Source organism: Adiantum capillus-veneris, chromosome 5 (assembly GCF_014529385.1).
Source record: "Adiantum capillus-veneris isolate H3 chromosome 5, ASM1452938v2, whole genome shotgun sequence".
Lineage (NCBI taxonomy): Eukaryota > Viridiplantae > Streptophyta > Polypodiopsida > Polypodiales > Pteridaceae > Adiantum > Adiantum capillus-veneris.
In genome coordinates this window covers 162,054,990-162,074,507 of record NC_140935.1, presented here as the reverse complement: position 1 = coordinate 162,074,507, position 19,518 = coordinate 162,054,990, and the positions used below count along the sequence as shown (strand labels likewise).

The window sequence follows — 19,518 nt, the reverse complement described above, 5'->3', positions numbered from 1 at the left end:
GACTCCACAGCTCAATTTCGGCATTGATCCAGCATGCCATGCAAATCAACCAGAAAATGATGTGTGGAGACCCTCTCCTTCGTCTAATTTTTCAAAGTCCATTGTAAAGAGTATAGATAATGCACTATTTAATAATATAAAAAATCTAACTATTCTATGTTCATAATGGTCGAGCAATTTTGATCCCGTGATCAATTACAAATTTCCCCAATATTTGGCTCTCTAATTATAACCTATATTGCAACCAACCTCCAATAAGTATAATGTACCATAGAAATTAAGTATTATGCCACTACACAATCGGCCAACTCTCCAGAATACTACCAAAGCTTTAGGTGCACTTTCGAAGGGCACATCCACTGAATCGTCCTCGTTTCTACCTTCCAACCGTCTCATGCAATCCAATAGTCGCCCTCCTCCAAGAATGTTTCTTCATACACACACCAATCCTACTTGGACATTGACATCATCCATTGCAGCATTCATGACAGAGCCCTAATTGAGAGCACTAATGCAGCAACACGCATTGCTTATCATCGTTGGAAAAAACAATTGCCAAAATGGAGAAGTGCATGGCCGAAATGGTCTTTCCACAAAGCATCACATCCAAGAGCATGTGGTCCGGGCCTTGTGCTACACAAAGATGTAGATGTTGTTGTAGAAATCCCCTAGTTGGGTAGGCCACATCAGCCCTAGCACCATGGGGAGAAGGCTTGGCCGCAATTGCTCCATGGCCCATGCCCTGCATTGAGGAGGAAGAGAGAGGATGCTCTGCTAACATGAGCTAGAAGGCATGGAAGAGGACATGGTTTCCCTTGTGTCCTTTGCAGGGCAGAGAACCACCTATGTGCTGCAAGGCAGCATCACGGAAAAATCCTTACTCATTCACGCCATTGACGACGATGTGCAGGCAATCAAGGAGTGGGAGCAAACTAGTAGATGATGTCATCTCCTATGTAGTTGTTGGTGGCCACATGGTGAGTGTCACTCGAAAATAACCCCAATTCCTCAACCTCCTTGGACATGTACTCCGAGAGCACCCTTTACGAATCCTACACCCAAGGATGCCCTTCTGCTCGCTGATTAAGCTCGCACACAATGTCGAAGCCAAATGATCTTGCAGGAAAAGCTCCCTCACCTTCATGGTCAAGAGAGCTACGCTCTATGGAGATGCAATCCGTGCCTTGCATGTGTTAACCTGGAAGGGGATTCCGTCTTAGCAAGTATATAAACGTTGTACTAACCCGGCCATGGGTGAGGTGGCAATGGAGGATGAGGTCATGCCGCTCTAGGCTGTAGGCAGAGGAGGTGCAAAAATGCAACGCCACTCCTTGATGAAGAGGGCAATGTACAGAACAAGGAGGAGGCAAGCAGAAAAATTGGATGCAGAAGACGGGAGGCATGTGAAGCTTGCATGTGGACGAGTATGGCTATGGTGGCAAGACGAGCAAGGGGGGAGAGGACATGGCCTTTCTTCCTACATAGTACACACCGCCTTTGGGCGGCTCGGCTAACACTCCAATTCAATCCCTTCGACCCACTTAATGTTATCAACTTATCATGACCATTTCCGTGAAGGTAGACCAAAGACATTGTATCCCTTCACCGTTTTCAACAACCCACCACTACCACTCATCTCTCTTCAGCAGTGAAGCACTGCAGTGCTCTCCCGAGTCAAAATAAAATTCCTCATAAAAAAAAGACTCTATTTTTAGCCATCCAAAGAGAACCCATCTCTAATAAAAATAAAAGAACTTCTCGAAATGAAAATGTGATTTTTGGATTTGAGCTTTATCATTTAACCTCTAAGGCTCTCAATGTTTCATGCTTTCAAAGGTATCCCAAAATCATTTCCTTGATAAACGAGCATTCATTTCATATTTCAAAACTTAAGACATATCCATCATTACTATCATTACTAGTACTAGTACTACTACTACTCGCTCTAACTTGCATGTCATTAATTGATTTCTCACGGGGATTCTCCAACACCTTAACTTTTAAATCTAGCCCTTGCGTTAAACCTGATGCACGCATTTCTCTGTTCTGCATCGCAAGCAGCCCCCCCCTCTTCTTTTTCACCCATGGCCTCTCCTGCATAGAGAGTCGCACAGTCTTCCTTGACAACGCAGAATAGCTCCTTTCCCTAGGCCGAGCTGCCGTAGGAGGGGTGACACAGCACCATGGTCTCATTCAATCTCTCTCTCTCTCTCTCTCTCTCTCTCTCTCTCTCTCTCTCTCTCTCTCTCTCTCCATGCTTGAAGTTTAACGCTGCCTAGAAACGCGGTTTGCTGTGTTTGAGCTGCCATGACGACGTGCTGCGTAGTTCTGCGAATGCTTGGCTCCGCACCTGCCTCATTGCAACAAGCCTACCCTCGCCCACCCCTCTTCCTTCGCCTTCGCGCTCGAGCCGTCAATTCAGTCCGCTCTTGTCTCCACGTGCCAACCCACTCACCACCTGTGACACACTCACCACCTCTGCTGATGAGATTTTATCCTGCAGCCTAGTGTAGACCTATTTTTTGAATTTTTGAAAATTTGAGGCGCATTTTGGGCATTTTCGGCGCCTGCCACCTGGCTCCGCCCTCCCCTTTTCTCCCTACTCAACCAAGAGAATCTCCATAGATTCCTGCTAATGAAGAAATGAAAAAGTAGTTTTAGGGAACTACTCCATCATTAGATTTACACACTCTTCATTTAAATGGGTGCCCACTATTCCTTGATAAACGAGCATTCATTTCATATTTCAAAACTTAAGACATATCCATCATTAGATTTACACACTCTTCATTTAAATGAGTGCCCACTAGCTTATTTCAACCAATCAACATTTTTGGCTTGTTAAAAAATGCTTGAAATAACAACTCAATATTTTTTCTATTTTAGTCAGCCGAAAGAGAAGGCATCTTCATAGCCTTTGCCCTTTAGACAGGCCAACAAAGGTAGTCAGTGGTTAGCCTTGGATTTTGAGGGCTGAGTGAAGATAGAATACTTTTCATTGCCAACTTCCAACTTAGTTCCAAGACTAAAGACTAAAAAGTCTTTTCATTTTGAATTTTCATTTACAGGACTAAGATGTCTTTTCATTTTCTACCAACTTACTACTTGCCTTTCACTTTTGAATTTCAAATTAAATATCTTTTTACATGTTCTCTTTTAAATGCAGTAGAATGTAACAAGTAGAATATAGTACTAGTACGGCCGATCGCCTTCGGTGGCCTCTCTCTCTCTCTCTCCCCCCCTCTCCCTTTTTATCGCATGCAAAGGGGCTTGTTTTTGTTTTGGATTTTAGCTTTCAGGTCGCAGATTGCGACATGTGTAAAGGGCTCCCCCTTCCGCCATATTATGTTAGTAGATAGATAGAAGTATAGATTGGCCCATTTTTGTCGAGCCATCATATTCAATCCCCGCTCTCCCTCAACATTATTTGACACGAGGTCTTAATGATCCCAAGGCGGTAGGAGTTAAAGCATATAGATCTTGAGGCGAAGGAACGATGCAAAAAAAAGTCAATGACGAACTAGAAACCCAATGAGCTAACCATGCACGCGTGTGTGGCTTGTTAAAACCTATGTGAATTCACATTATTATAAAGTTCGTCAAGGTTTACCCCCCTCAGGCCCTTATTTCCTTTTCGTGCTCGTGTTTACTTTTTTGCATCCGACGTCCACGTGTGCCTTTGGTTTTGTGTCCAAATTTCTCTACCATTGGTCCCATCGCTTCAACTTCATTTACTATCCCGTGTTAGATAGTGTTGAACAACGGAAACCACCCCCCACCCCACACACCAAAACAAACCACCCCCCAAAAAAAATAAAAAAAATAAAAATAAAAAATTGAAAAAACATGCACACAAAAGTACGTTGTCAACAAATGGAGATTGACAATTCAACGTGCTCACTAGTAATTCAACATGGGTTTATAAACAAAAGTTAAGGTGCTTGCTCTTTAAGTGCGGGAATCTTCCATACTCACAATTGTGAGTTGAGTGTGCTCCCACAGAGGAATAGTTGCTAAGTGTGGGGAATCTTAAGACGACAGCACATGATCAAATGTGTGCAAAATTCCTAAGGTGTATCATCGTATGCTAAGAGATAACGTAATCAAGGTTAAGATTGCTAGAAAATGCGTCTTACAGGAGTATTAGGATTAGAAGTAACCAAGGTGCGTCATGGGATCAACTAGTTCTTCAACCAAAAGAGAATCTCTAGGCCTAGGTTAGGGATGGGGTCGGAATCCTTCAAGACTTTGAGCAAGCCCATGTGTCACACAAGGGCGGCATTAAAGATAACACAATTCCTAATGGGCAACACCCCTTTTCCATTAAAAAAAATAGTCGACAAACTATCCTATCACATTGTTTAAATAACCAACTTAAAACATAATGCACAAAAAGCTTTTCCAATCAATAACATGTAAAGATCTATTGGGAAGAGGTGAACAGGAATGGAAAAACTACTTATTCGCCCTACTTGGCAACGGTGGTGTCCCCTAGACACTCAAGGGCCCATGATACTTAATGACTCGGACTATTCTGAATAGTGGGCAAGACACACAAGAATCTTGGGGTGAATGGTAAGACAAAGTCTGCAGTATTCCCTTGCCTAGGACTTGAACTTTGCTTCTATGCCTAGAGACTTGTGCCTTACCCCTATGCGTACAAACAAACTCGACATTATGGGAGAAGACTTGGCCTACGAATGTTAAGTTTATTTGCATGGTCTTGGTTTACTTTTTGGGATAGGATGTCTCTGACATTCTAGTTGATCCCATGACAAAGTCTTTAGTAAGACTTTGGTGTCTGTTTGGCACCAACCCTATTCCTTAGGATGTTTGAGATGAGCCCGTTGTAGATAGGAGCTTATGCCTATAGCTCCAATCTCTTTGTTTGGAGGCAATGTTCTATGTTTACATTATGAATCTTTTGCCAACAAATCAAGGAGGGAATATCGCATTTTGCTAGCAACTGATGAGGGTTCATGTTGCTTAACAGCTTGATTTTCAAGAAACATAATTTTTCTAGTATTTCTCAACAAAAACTTTTCTCATTACAATATACAATGTGCACAGTGACGTGGAAGACAAAATGGGAACATAATGGGCAAGAATTGCCATTCCTATGACAACATACTCAAAGGGTGCGCACATGAGCTTCACAATCCAGCGCTGGGGCTAAAAATTGTGACATGGCAGGAATCTTAGTGTCGCTATGTCGAATGCGTTTAAGTAGAGATTGCTACACAATTAGCCGCTGCGGTGTGACAATTCAATTGCTAAGCAAGACAAGGAGAGAGCGATTTCCATGGGTTCAAGGTAGATCATGTCCGGGAAGGGGCTTCGACGGCAACCTCCTAAATTCCTGGGTGAAGTGTTGTCTATGTTTCAAAGATCTCATGTGTGTAGCCTTTCACAACCGTAATGGGAAGGGCGAATGCAGAAAAAATAGTTGGTTTTCACAACCATAATGGGAAGGGCGAATGCAGAATAGGGAATGTGAACCCCAAAAATAGTCGGTTTGGAATTTTCACTCAAAAATCAAACCGCATTTTATTTTGAGGTCGTCTGCCTCTCTCATCAGCCAGCTGTTTTGAATTTCTGTGCGCCTAATTCTAGCAGAATCAAAGGGAGCCCCACCCACTACGCGTAGCATCACTTGCTTGCCTTTCAAAACCAACCATTTTGCGTCATTACTGGATCCCCCCCGACGCGTTTACTTCGCCCGCCCTCCCCCGCCCCCGTCGGTCGCTCCGCTCGCTGCAGCCTCTCATCACCGGCGCAGGTCCCGATCTCGCCATAGCCAGAGTTTCTTGATCCTTGTGACCTTCCAGACCTCCCAGATTTCATTTAAGCAAGTGCGTCGGCACCGGATCTGTCCCTGATCTCCTTTCGCATGGCCTCCAAAAGGATCCTCAAGGAGTTGAAGGATCTGCAGAAGGACCCTCCCACATCATGCAGCGCAGGTAAGTGGCCGTGTATCTAGCCCTTTTCTGAAGCTAGTTGCTTGTTTTCGTTCAGAATGCTCCAAGCGTATTGTTTGCTCTTTGAACCTGTCCCTTTACTCCATTTTTGAAGGTGCAGTCTTCAGGAAGTTTATCTTTTTCTGTTTTTGCTTGAGATCACGATATTTTTTGTTTACAAATTCCTAAATCCTTTCATCCTTTAGTGACTGCTTGATCTAGATTTTTAATGGACAGTCAAGAGTGCCTCTGGGCCAAAGGGGGCTTTCCTGTACACTTGAGCGTTAGCATGTGCGTGAAATGTGTAATGCCTATATTTAAGCCCCTATGTGACTCTGCTTAGTTTGAAGTTAGAGTTGGACGTACATGATGTTTGTTTAATTGGGATCAAAGTTGGCAAAGAGATATGTTTTTTTGGAAGAGTTCAATTGAGGGAGTGTTCCATACTGCAAGCCACCTTTTATGGCACAGGGGTGTTTGCACAGGCAGGATGTGAATTGCTGTTGTAAGTGCGCCTTAGTGTTCAAATTGTCAATTGCATCAAATGAAATTTGCAGGACTTCGGTCCTGGTTACTGTAATTGGAATGCCCGTTCTCATGTGAATCTCGATTGTGTGCTGGATGAATCGGGGCTCAGATATAATATATTTAGCTTATATGTCTTCCTTGAGCACATTATGAGTTGATCCACCAATTTTGAGCTTTGACTTAGTAATATTGTGCTGGTTTTGCAGTCCCTAGACATGGTCGATCACTTCCTTGGCCTCTTGTATTTTGTAGGGGTTTGATTAGTGTTTTTTCCCCCTGCTACTACCAAAAAAAACATTTTTGCTATCTATATTCTTGTGTTTGGGTGCTTGATAGATGTCTTTGGTTTTTTGTATGATGCTTGGATTAGTTGGTGGCTTTCTTTGAAGAAGGAATCTAGTCGTAATTTGAAAGAAGGCTCAAAGAAAGCTGTTGATTTTATATGTGACCATTGAAATGGGCTTATTGTACTGGTCTGTTTTGCTTGATTGAGTAGTGTGTCTCTCATGAGTGTTGTTGTTGTGCTATTGCAATGGCATTGTGTCTGCGGGCTGGCTAATGTTTTCTCTCTTTTATGCTGCAGGTCCTGTTGCTGAAGACATGTTTCATTGGCAGGCAACTATTATGGGCCCTCCTGATAGTCCTTACGCAGGGGGAGTGTTCTTGGTTACAATTCATTTTCCACCTGACTATCCTTTCAAACCTCCAAAGGTATTCTTGTGAGCTTGGTAGATGTGTATCGAGCAGACAGAATTTATCAGTTTCAGTGTGTGCCTGTAGGTCTCGTTCCGCACAAAAGTGTTTCATCCTAATATCAATAGCAATGGAAGCATATGCTTGGATATCTTGAAGGAGCAGTGGAGTCCTGCTCTAACCATTTCAAAGGTGTGCTTATAAAAACAAGAATTTTCTGAAAAGATTACAAGACATAAGGTTGTTCTTTTATTCAATGCCCTTTCCCTGCAGGTTCTGCTCTCAATATGCTCGTTACTGACTGATCCGAATCCAGATGATCCTCTTGTACCTGAGATAGCTCATATGTATAAAACTGACAGGGCAAAGTATGAAGCAACCGCCAGAAATTGGACCCAGAAATATGCCATGGGCTAGTTTGAATGTGACAACGCTCTGCTCCTTCTGGCAACATTTCTCTGGATTGGCCATGGTGGCGCATTGTATTGCCATATGCTCTGCTCCTTCTGGCAACATTTCTTCTGGATGGGCCATGGTGGCGCATTGTATTTCCATATGATTAATACCTCATCAAAGATTATTTCTGCTTTATGTAAATGTGCATAGCTGCCATGCGGCGATTTAAAATCATAAAAGAAGTTTTGGGTCTCTGGTTGTGAAACTTGAACATTGTGTATCATTCTGCTCATCTTAACAGCTTGTCTCAGTTACTTTCAAAGTCTCAGCAATTACCATGTGGTACTTGTTTGCTGATGCATAGTGCTTCTGCCCCATGTACTAGATTAAAGTGCCTGATTTTGTAGTGTTTGTAGGTCTAGCAGGAGGCAACTTTTCTCTGCAATTGCTGGCAGGCTGTGTAGATGGCACATTGCCTTTCTTCTGTTATGGAGGGAAAGAAAAGCCTGCGGGGTTTTCAATTGCATGTGTGCTATTCGTCGATGAAGATAGCAAAGTTCTTTAAAAGCAGTGATAAGATCAGAACCTGGGGAGGTAATACAGTTCGGCAATAAGAATGATGACCCAAACAACCTGGCTTCCTGTAGCTCTTCAAGGGGAAGCAATTATGCAAACCATACGATGCAAAGATAGACCACTCAAGAACCAAGGGAATTAAACTTGCAAGTAGCCATGCGATGAGGTACAAGAAAAGCATTACATTCGAGTACCTCACCTACCTCACCTCCTATCCCTCTTCAAGGGAAGCTACTACCCAGACCAAACAATGCAAGGACATATTGTCCAAGAAGCAAGGGAACTAATCGATGCAAGCAACCATGTGATGAGGTACATGGGGGGCAATACATTCTAGCAGTAGCGATCATACCCATTGTTGGAATGTATCGTCCCTTATTATCTTTACCACAGTGCTTGCATCAACGAGTTTCCCTACTCCTTGGGTGCCACAAGGCTGCCCTCGCCCAAGGGGAGACACAAGAGGGAGAAACCTTAGGTATATATATGGAAAGAGAGAGAGAGAGAGAGAGAGAGAGAGAGAGAGAGAGAGAGAGAGCAGTGGAGTACAAAGCAGATGCAGCAGCAGGGAGAAGCATCTAAAAGACCTGTGTTTGAGAGAGAGAGAGAGAGCAGTGGAGTACAAAGCAGATGCAGCAGCAGGGAGAAGCATCTAAAAGACCTGTGTTTGAAGGAATCAGAGGATCGCCATGCTTCAATGAAATCTTGGCAGTGTTAATTAATGACAGCAGACCCACGAGATGGAGAACACCCAAATGGGTGTCGGTCAAAAGGTTGGTGCAAGAGCTTGCATTCTCATGGCAAGTGAATTACCAAACCTTTTTGAGTCTGTTTATTGAGAAGGGGTCCTTAATGAACATGAAAAAAGGTTAAAAAAGCTGCTTTCTATTTCTGCACCAGATTTTTCTACCTTCTAAGTCGCAGCACATGGAGTGGATGCCATCTCACAAAGGTCCATATATTGTTGAACCTAACAGGAACCTGAACAGCTAGCAGCAAATCGCCTCATGCCAGGGTTGTACTCCTCCTGACCACAAAATTAATCGCTCAGAAGCATTGGGACTGAGATGTGCCAAGTGCTCTGTGCCATTGAGAGAGAGTGTGTAGTAGAGGAGTTGCATTTGAAGCTGGAAATTCAGTTTCCAGCTACTGCCGACGCCATTGATGTTGTTACGCAAGCAAGTACAGAATGGAAGGGTGGATTGTTTACAAGTGAAGGGTTTTATGATTCTGGATGGAAGGTGAGCACAGCCCTCGCCTTTTCTTATGTTTTGACAGAAAATAGTGACAACTTGTTTTGAGCTTTTTGCAGGAGCAGACTGGGAGGGATAGAGGACAAATGGTCTGCACATAATTGAAGGAGAAGTTCTGGAATGCATGCGGAGATTCTATGACATAAAGCATCTGCAGAGCATGGTGATGGCCTTCAAGAGATGGTGTTTCTACGATGTAGGCAGGCTCCAAGTTTGATGGGAGCCTCTGCACTGTCTATTAGGGCATATTTCCTACCTCATACAACTTGAGATCCCATTCCAGCTGGTAAAGTCTTTGTTTGCTTCAACACTGACGCCGGCGCAAATCCTTCGCACAGGGATTTCAAAAGCTGGTTCGCTGCAGTTGAGATTGTCTTCCTCCTTTCTGAAGAGTTGCTGGCCTCTCTCAACCTCTCTCTCTTTCTCGCTCTTCCTCCTCCAACATCGTTCAGACAAGGCGGCGGTAGACTTACATTAAGCTTTTTCTTCCTCCGGCCTTGTCTGAAGCACCATGAGTCCCAGATCATACTACTGGAAGGATGAAATTCCAGGTGGGCATGGAAAAAACAAGGAAAAAAACTGAAAATTCAAAGCGTGATCACATGTTGCAAAGTGCTTGTCGTAACGAGTGTCCTGTCCAGGCTGCAGTCACTTAGTATGCATGAGTGCGCCCAAAATAGGTAGGGGAATGCATGATTGTAGGATATGCCCAACCTGGGCAGCGTAGGAAGCACTTGGCTGTTTCAGAGAATTCAAGGTGATTATTTTCCTTTGGATTGTTTCAATGGATACAGACTTTAATGCAATCACCTTTGTACTTTAGGGCTAGCACTTAACTGGCATTTGATAAGCTGAGACAAACTACAGCACTACAGTTGATCAGGTGAGACGACATATCATATAGTGCTGTATTGAATGCAGAACAGCTAACTTGCACGATTGATCTTTTTGGGTGGCACTTACATAGACTCGAGTGTTTAAGAGTGCGAGGTGGTCCAGTGGGGTATCAACGGTGGGGAAGTGGTTTGTAGGATCTCAAGGCGTGGTCAACCTGGATAACCAGAAAAAATGAAGGTACCCATGTTCGTGGTTTTTTTGTGGAGAGAATCGAATGAATTAAAAAGAAGAAAGGTGTACAAAAAGCCCCTTGGGAAGAGAAGGGGTATCCAGTCTATCAGAGCTACAATCAGACATCAACATGCAGAAAGGAATTTTTGGATGATTAACAATCTAGAAGGTTCATAGAGAGCAAGGATCACATCTCTCCATCTTTGTCATCTAAGGGCCTTTTGCAAACTTTTAACATCCATAACAGAGGGAGGCTTCTGCAACCTGGCTTAAGATCTCCTTCATAGCTCCCTTTATGCTAATGGGTAAAAGTAAACTGGAAGAGGAAGAAGATTGCTCAAAGAGAGCATCATTTATCTCTCTCCAAATGGGAGTTATAAAAACACCTCTGATGCAGGTCCATAGGGGTACATCACTGAAATTGCATCCCCCTAGCAGGAGTGATCTCCAGTTGAGGTTGGCCATATCAACACAAAATATCCTTTGAAGTTGAACAATGAGATGTTTGTTGAAATGACAGTGGACAGAGAGATGAACCAAGGATTCTTCAGAGCCCTTGCATCTTGGACAAAAACTATATGAAACCCCTAGTTTCTTTGCTTTTGCCCCAGTCCAAATGCCTTGATGGAGGAGGAGCCACATGAGACGACTGTGTTTGATGTTGAGGGGGTAAAGCCCAAATGCTTTTGAATCTATAGCTCCATTGCTTTGTACACTAGGAATGAGGTTGAGCTTTTTCACCAAATTTTTTTCCATCTGCTGTGAACCAGTATGTTAAATTATGTGCGTACGTACATACCTGAGCTAAGGAGATATCGTGTCCCTCGAAACACCTTTGCAGCGTTGATGGGAAGATAGCACACCTTGAGAGAACTAGCACAACACATCCCTGAGAAATCTAAAATTTGACCAGTAGTTCCTTAACAATGAGAAAGTTCCTACCTTTGTAAACATCTTTCCAACATCTGATACCTGCCTTGAAGCACTTATGTGCTCTTCTGGATAGCACACAAGCGTCATTGGACCCAGAATTACCAAACCATATGGATTCTTGCAAACAATACTTAGTTGAGTAAAGCCAGAGAGCAAGAGGGTTCCATTTTTGCTTTTGGAGGTTCCAAGCCTTCCAAAATCTGCAAGAAATGACAACCTCTAGGGACAAAATCAACATTACAAATTAGGATTTTTTGTAGGGATAACCCTATCCAAGCTCTATAACCTTGTACATGGAAAGAGTGGATCTTCCTTTTGAGTAGGAGAGCCAAAAATTAGTGGAAGTTGCAGCCCTCATTATTCGTTTGCTTGCCAACTTATTAGAGAGTTGTTGAATATTGAGGATGTCCAGACTACCTTGTGCTTTAAGATTGCAGTACACTTGCCAAGCAACTTTAGAAATTTTGTTAGTATCTGCCAATCCACCAAGAGAAATCTCCTTGAGAGTGATAAGACCTTGCTGATTTGGTATTGAGTAGGAGACCACCAAGATAAGAAAAAGACTAAAGAGGACAACAAGTAGTGATTCAACACCAACACTCTAGTTGTAAGGTTAGATTATGATTTTGCCAGCAATACAAAATTTTCTTGAATTTTTCTAGCTGATTTGGTACTGAGCAAGAGACCAGCAAGATAAGAAAAAGTCTAAAGAGGACAACAAACAGTGATTCATCACAAACACTCTACCTGTAAGGTTAGGCTGATGATTTTGCTAGCAATATAGTTTTTTCTTGAATTTTTCCAAAACCCAATTCCATCTCTGGTTGAGAGAAACCTTAAAACCCATAGGATCCCTAATATGGTTTTGCACCTAGCATGTGTAACAATGCTTGGACAAGAACCCTTGGGAGATTTGTATCCCCTCTTTTCATGATTGATACTGATCCAATGACAAGACAGAATGTGTTAAGACAAAACCAAAAGGTTTCCAGACTGTTGGTTGTTCTTAACCATGGAATTTGTATTATTAACAAATTGTTGAACGCACAACTGGTCCTCTACTCCTGGTGTCTGAACTGCTTCCATCTTTCTTGTCTAATAGCATCTTTGATGAGCCACCCTAGAGCATCAGAAGCAATGGCATAGAGGAGTGGGGACAATGGACATCCCTGCTTGATTGACTTGTGGAGAGGAATGATGCTAGTGAGAGAATCATTGACTGAAATTTTGGCCGAAGCATTGCCAGACAAGATGTGAACAAATTTGATAAACATTTTGCCCAAACCCATATCTAAATGACTTTGCAAAATGAACTCCCCTTCAATTCTGTCATAGACTTTATCAAAATCAATTTAAAAAAAGGTAAAATCTTGATTTGATACTTGTGCATACTCCATCCCTTCCCATAAAGTAATTATGGCATCAAGGATAAATCTCCCTTTGATAAGCTCCTTATGCTCCTTTTAAATAACTGATCCATTAGAGAGCTAAGTCTTCTAGCTAAGGAGAGAGAAAAGATCTTATAGGTAGAGGTCACACATGTGATTGGTCTCCAATTTGATAGGTCATCCCTTGAGCCTTTCTTGTGTATCGGCTAAACTGCACCAACATTAATGAAAGGGGAGAGAGCTCCTAGATCTAGGGCTTCTTGCCAGACTCTCATCAAATAAGGAGTAATAAAATCTTGGTATAGACAATGAAATTCATTGGGTACACCATCAAGACCAAGAGATTTACCACATTTTAGCTTTCCAATAGTTTCTTTGATTTCCCCTTTTGTAAGGGGGAGGTCTAACAGTTTGGCCATATGACTTGGCACTGTTTCTTCCTCACTTGAGCTATTTTAGCTTTGGCATCAATGATGGTTTAATTTCAATGGGGAAAAATAGAGAAAATATTAGAAAAATAACCTGGTAATCTCCAAGTTCTCTTTTTGTGAAGAAGCATGATTCCCATTCTTGTCAATCAAAAGAGGGATAAAATGTAGGATTGGAAAAATAACGTGGTAATCTCCAATTTCTCTTTTTGCGAAGAAGCATGATTCCCATTCTTGTCAATCAAAAGAGGGATAAAATCCCTACATTTAGTTTTCTTTAGTAATGAAAACATGTCACGATTAGGTTTATCTATTTTACCAACCCAAAATTCCTTGGTCTAGGCAAGGGCACCCTGAGCTTCAAGAAGCTCCTCCTTTCTTAGCCGGTCCTTTAAAGACAAAAGCTCAAGGGATGACAAGTCATTAGGAGAGTTAGCTTCAAGCAGAGCAATCATTTTACCTATCATCATTCTCCTGTCAGATCTTACCTCCTTAGCTTTCTTTTTGAAGTAAGTTAAAGCCTTTATTAGTGTTTTTGATAGCCTCTTCCCAAGCAACAAAAGCATTACTCTGATTACTGAAAGCCTTTTCAAAAATCAGATGAACTTTCATTTTGACTGAAGCTAGCTTAAACAATGAGCTATCAAGGTGGGGCCAACCAACTTTAAAGGCATGTTCGTCCTTATGCATCTCAAAGACCAAAGGTTTATGGTCAGATAAAAGGAGAGAAGAGTCAGTTTTGCAACTCACCAACTAGAGGGATTGAAGGAGGTTGGTTGACATGTAAATCCTATCAAGCTTGAAACATGAACCATGTTGTTATTGGCCCATGTGAACCCTGTGCCTTCAGAGGTGTCAACCAAAGTCAATTATCTGCCAAATGGTCCTAGCTTTGCTTCTCAGGGCCTTGAATTACCTGACCAAGAGCTTTAAATCTATCATTTAAAGTGGTGACCATAGTAAAGTCCACGATAATCAAAAGGGGATCCTCTAAATCACTTAATTCATCCCAAAGACTTGCTCTCTCCAAAGTGAATTAGAAGCATACAGATTGACCACTGTACAATTAAAAGGTTTTTTTAAAGTGACAGCAACCCAATTTCTTTTTTTTCCCCTCTGCACTTCAAAAATGGAGTGCTCATGATTTAAATGAATTCCAATAGCACCTCCCCCTCTCCCTGCATAGTAATTAGTATAGAACCATTTATGATGTCTAATGATTTTAAGCAGGTTATTGTCTAGTGTACAACCACAAATCTTCAATTCTTGCAGGCAAATGAAGTCCACCTGCAAATTCAAATCCAACATCCATTTTCTTATGCATACTGCCCTGACAGGGTCAATTAGCCCTTTACAATTAAGAGAAAAAATAGAGGTAAAAGTACACATTTTTAATGAGATTTAGAAGGCTTAACAAAAGAGACTGAAGCTCTGTTGGGATCATAGTTTTTTTCCTTGGGATTACTCCCCAATATAAATTGGGCAAGGTATCCTCCTGTGCTTGAGAGTCATAAGTATGTCCACAGAGTGATTGGCAAACTGAGACAACTTGGTTAGCTCAAGGTTGTCCTGTTCTTGTAGCTCATTGATGAAAGTTGTCTGGAGCTACCACTGTTTGAGATGACTCCTTCATAGGGCTTGGATTCTGAGCTGGAGTTGCTGCAATGCCTGGTTCTATAAGGGGTATGAGCCTCCCGAGAACGGCCACGGGAGAGGACCCCCCACCTAGACACGCTAGCCTCACTCCACGCACTCGCGCACCGTGGGGACTCCACGCAAGGTTCCCCGGGGCACGCTATGACCCTCCGTGAGTGCGGCGGAGCCTGAGGCTACGTGGGGCTAGGGACCCGGAACGCAAGACCCGCGAAACGCAAACGGCCGTCGACCCATGGAACGCAACCACGCCCGAGCCGGCCCCGTCCGAGCCGGGCCCCCCGTGAAGGCAACTCGACCCGAGCCGGTCCCGTCCGAGCCGGGCCCTCCTGAGCCGGCGCCGTCCGCGCCAGGACGCCTTGAAGCAACACCTCGACCCGAGCTGGTCCCATCTGAGCCGGGTCCTCCTGAGCCGGTGCCGTCCGCGCCAGGACCCCTTGAAGAAACACCCCGACCTGAGCCGGTCCCGTCCGAGCCAGGCCCTTGAAGACAAAACACCCCCTCCCCGACGCGCCCAGATTCTGGGGCGTCACACTTGGTATCAGAGCTCCAGGTTCCGTCCAGAGCTCCAGGCAAAGAGCTGCAGACCGACGTGCCCGACGCGCACGTTCCTCACGACGGCCCCAACCCAACTCCCGGGTCGGGTCGTCAAAATCTTGGTACAAAGAGCTCCAGGAAAAGCAACCCACGTCCCCCGTCCCCGTGACGCGTCCAAACCCCGGGCAGTCACCCGTGACCCGCGCCGGCCCCGATCCGAGCCGGGCACCTCCAACACAAAAAGGAAAGATGCGAGCCAGACAGGGCTCTCCACATGACAAAGAGGAAAGATGCGAGCCAGACAGGGCTCTTTATATCAAAAACAGGAACAACCAAAAACGCGACGGACCAACCCAACTGTGTTCGTCGCGCCCCGGCCACGTTTTGTGGCCCATGCTGAGCTGAAGACCCATTCAAGTCTACAAAGAGACCACAGGGCCCCGAGCTTGCCCTCCAAATGACGTCCAAACAGGGACCAACTTCGCAAGTGCTGCATTGCGACGGACTCTCCTTCACATTCGGCTTTCAAGAAGCCTCCGCGCGGGCCAACGCAGCAAGTGGCTCCGCGCACATCGGGTTTACCTATTTCGGGGAATGCTCAAGTACGGGGAATTCTACTTGGGTGTTCAAAGCATACATATTTTCAGCCTTCTGCCAAAACCCCAAAAAATACACACACTCACTTTATTCTCAAAAGCACAAAAACAAAGCATGCCTACTTACTTGCATTTTGGGAACAGTTTTTGCTCACTTGCACTTATATGCACCCCTTAGTCCCTTGGCCTCATGCATAGCCAAGCTCTCGTTTCCCACGTTCGACGAGGTCGTCAAACTCTCTTTAACCGGGGGTGTATATAAGGGGTATGAGCCTCCCGAGAACGGCCACGGGAGGGGACCCCCCACCTAGACACGCTAGCCTCACTCCACGCACTCGCGCACCGTGGGGACTCCACGCAAGGTTCCCCGGGGCATGCTATGACCCTCCGTGAGTGCGGCGGAGCCTGAGGCTACGTGGGGCTAGGGACCCGGAACGCAAGACCCGCGAAACGCAAACGGCCGTCGACCCATGGAACGCAACCACGCCCGAGCCGGCCCCGTCGGAGCCGGGCCCCCCGTGAAGGCAACTCGACCCGAGCCGGTCCCGTCCGAGCCGGGCCCTCCTGAGCCGGTGCCGTCCGCGCTAGGACGCCTTGAAGCAACACCTCGACCCGAGCCGGTCCCGTCCGAGCCGGGCCCTCCTGAGCCGGTGCCGTCCGCGCCAGGACCCCTTGAAGAAACACCCCGACCTGAGCCGGTCCCGTCCGAGCCAGGCCCTTGAAGACAAAACACCCCCTCCCCGACGCGCCCAGATTCTGGGGCGTCACAGGTTCACTGTCTGAGGACTCAGAGTCAAAATACATCCCTCTAGTTTTGTCAGTTGGAATGTCAGGTGGGAAAAGGTTATCTTTTTGGGGAGGGGCATTAGAGAACTGGAGTGGTCCTATCTTATCCTTAGGAATCTCTAGGGTTTTTTGAGCAGAAGAGGATTTATCTTCTTGCTCCTCTGCCTCCTCCACATAAGAAGGGTCAAAAACATCATCTAGTAAAGCACCAAACCTGTCAACATATTTGGTAGGGCTGTTTCTACCTTGATTTTTGTTTCTGAAATTACCCATTATGTTCACCTAATGAAAGCCTTGACCTCCTTGTTTTCCTTCTCTGGATTTATCTGACTCCTTCTGAGCTTTAACTGCAAGGTCAGACAATCCTTTACAAGATGTCCCTGCTTAAAAGAGTGGAAGCAGGCATTAGGTAAATTTATGTAGACAACCCTCTGCACATGAAGCACATGGCCCAATTGGTCTTTTAGTTAATGCTTTCTCTCAACACAAAATCAGTGTCCACTTCTATTAAGAGCTGAGGATCCCACTTAGGGTTGATTCAATTAGTAGGTTTCTGACCCAATACCTTCTCCAGTTGAGCACCTATTTGTTTGAGCCAGGGAAAGAATTCAATGGGATAATCAAGGAAGTCCACCCAAACAAGTACTTTAGATAGTTTCTTGCATTTAGAGTCAAAGCCTTTGTGCCATTTGAAAACAAACATTGGGGCGTTTCTTATCAACCACTGCCCTCTACTGATGACCTATAAGGCACTGTCAGATTCTTGAAAGAAAAACAGGTAGTAACTATTAGGAATTTATTGGACTTGGGTAGGAAAAAGGTTTCTGCCCTCCCATTCTTGAGAAATCCATTGTTTTAAGACTTCAAAAGGGGGCCTAATACCATTAAGGAGCCCTATAACCACTCTCTCTTGTAAGTGTTTGAACCAATTATCCAGTTCTCCATAGCCTGTAATTACTTCACCTCTCTCACTGTTACAGGTTTGAGTTGTTGATTTAGAACATCTTTCTGATAATCCTCAGAGGATTCTGCACTACCTTCTCTGTTCTTGTCTTCAACAGTTGGGAGGGTAGGTTCCATCTGCTGCTCATCCCCATCATTTTGTAAATGGAGGTCCTTTTGAACATACACTTCTTCCACACTAGGGTGTTCCATATTTTGCCAAACATTGGAAATAACAACAAACTGCCCATTGTGCAGATGAGAGTTAGGACTTACCTGGAATGGACTTTGGATTGCCAAGTTGTGTAAGGCACCATTGAAAAGAAAACCCAAGTGGGAGAGGTGACAGAGAGGTCAATATATCATATTGGAGTCGATGTTTCATGATGGGGGAGAGGTTCACCATCGGTCAATTTTGTATCGCATATGCATAGGAAATAGGGCCTTGGGCTAATGTGTTGAAAGCCAAACTAGAACCTCCTACTGAATGGGAACGAGACAGACTAACTGCTCCACCTTTGGGTGAAACTGGGAGGCCACACCAGGAGCAGCTTCTCCCTTAACTAAGCCATTATGCAGGGCCGCATGCAGAGCCATCTGATAACTACTCTTCCCCTTCCCCCTATGGGATATGAGAAGACTCAGTGGTAAGGAAGAGAAGGAAACACCCAAAGTAAGAGAAGGGGAAAAGGATGTTGTGATGACTACTTTGCATGTCCTCACACATCAGCTCGTACAATCACTCAAAGCTCGCTCTCCCTCGCTCCTCGGCAAACATTTTTTTAGCCAAGAAAGAAAGTTTGCCCATACCCGTGTTTGCAACTACATAAACATGGATTGCCCCTTTGTCTAGGTTTATCTTGTGATTGGATTTAGTTTCAATGGGACATTTGCCGCCATGATTCCCTTGACATGTGTTGGAATTAGGGTTGCAGAAAAACACATACAGCTTGGAGAAGATGAAGGAAGCTCAAGGCACACAATAGAGAGTGTATTACTTAGTGTGCAATGGAAAGATAGATAGTATTTTGGATAAGATGCAACGTTCGAACTTTCCAAAGGATGGTTCAATTAGGGCCACATGCAGGTTGCAGCTTGTGCATAGAGATGTTTGTAGGCCCATGCAAACTCCATCCTTGGGCAGTTATCTTTACTTCGTGACTTTCATTGATGATTACTCTAGGCATGCATGGGTATCTCCGCGTAAAGCGAAGTCCAAAGTTTTTATGTGCTTCAAACAATTTTTGGCTATGGCTGAAAATGTATCGAAATGTACTACGGACCCTCCGTTCCGATCGAGGAGGGGAGTATATGTCTCATGAATTCAATGCATTTTTGGCTAGTCGTGGGATAAAACACCAATGTACAGTGCCTTATACACCTCAGCAAAATGGTGTTGTTGAGAGGAAAAATAGGTCATTTACAGAAATGGCACGATGTATGATGAAAAGTCAAGCTTTGCCGCATTCTTTTTGGCTTAAGGCCATTATGTGTGCCACTTATGTACTTAACAGGTGTCCTACGAAAGCTTTGCAGTCTATTACTCCATTTGAAGCATGGCATGATAGAAAGCCTTCTATTGAGCACATACATGTTTTTAGCTGTTTGGCATATGCTTTGGTGCCACAAACACAGCGCAACAAGTTGGATGATAAGTTTGTCAAATGTATTTTTGTTGGTTATAGTGCTGAAAGCAAAGGTTACATGTTGTATCATTTGCAAACAATGTGTATTTTGGTTTCACGAGATGTAGTGTTTGTGGAAGATTCTATTCAGCCCTTGCT

General features: G+C 44.2%; 3 protein-coding genes across 11 annotated transcripts; 2 read left to right on the top strand and 1 right to left on the bottom strand.

Moving 5' to 3' along the window:
• Positions 1–5,702: 5,702 nt before the first annotated feature.
• Positions 5,703–7,826, top strand: LOC147458454 (ubiquitin-conjugating enzyme E2 8-like). The gene is made up of 4 exons (XM_086513074.1): positions 5,703–5,960; positions 7,069–7,196; positions 7,266–7,370; positions 7,452–7,826. The coding sequence occupies exons 1-4, from the start codon at positions 5,891–5,893 to the stop codon at positions 7,593–7,595; spliced, it is 447 nt and encodes a 148-aa protein (XP_086369200.1). The 5' UTR covers positions 5,703–5,890; the 3' UTR covers positions 7,596–7,826.
• Positions 7,827–7,965: 139 nt separating this feature from the next.
• On the top strand, positions 7,966–10,015 carry LOC147458453 (uncharacterized). Of its 2 annotated transcripts, XM_086513076.1 has the most exons (4): positions 7,966–8,923; positions 9,051–9,102; positions 9,290–9,391; positions 9,463–10,015. In XM_086513076.1, exons 1-4 carry the CDS (start codon positions 8,781–8,783, stop codon positions 9,502–9,504), a joined length of 339 nt encoding a protein of 112 aa, XP_086369202.1. In that variant the 5' UTR covers positions 7,966–8,780; the 3' UTR covers positions 9,505–10,015. The 2 variants fall into 2 exon arrangements, 1 of the variants encoding a protein (XP_086369202.1); XR_015188230.1 differs by lacking the exons at positions 9,051–9,102; positions 9,290–9,391; positions 9,463–10,015 and adding an exon at positions 9,128–9,247 and having other exon boundaries at positions 8,787–8,923.
• A 992-nt stretch (positions 10,016–11,007) lies between these two features.
• Positions 11,008–18,516, bottom strand: LOC147458452 (uncharacterized). Of its 8 annotated transcripts, XR_015188228.1 has the most exons (4): positions 18,011–18,511; positions 11,414–14,136; positions 11,271–11,344; positions 11,008–11,186 (listed from the first exon to the last, which is right to left on the bottom strand). XR_015188228.1 is itself a non-coding variant. In XM_086513075.1 (2 exons), exons 1-2 carry the CDS (start codon positions 18,138–18,140, stop codon positions 11,673–11,675), a joined length of 336 nt encoding a protein of 111 aa, XP_086369201.1. In that variant the 5' UTR covers positions 18,141–18,509; the 3' UTR covers positions 11,503–11,672. The 8 variants fall into 8 exon arrangements, 1 of the variants encoding a protein (XP_086369201.1); XR_015188226.1 differs by having other exon boundaries at positions 11,271–14,136; XR_015188227.1 differs by having other exon boundaries at positions 11,008–11,344.
• Between the last annotated feature and the right edge of the window lie 1,002 nt (positions 18,517–19,518).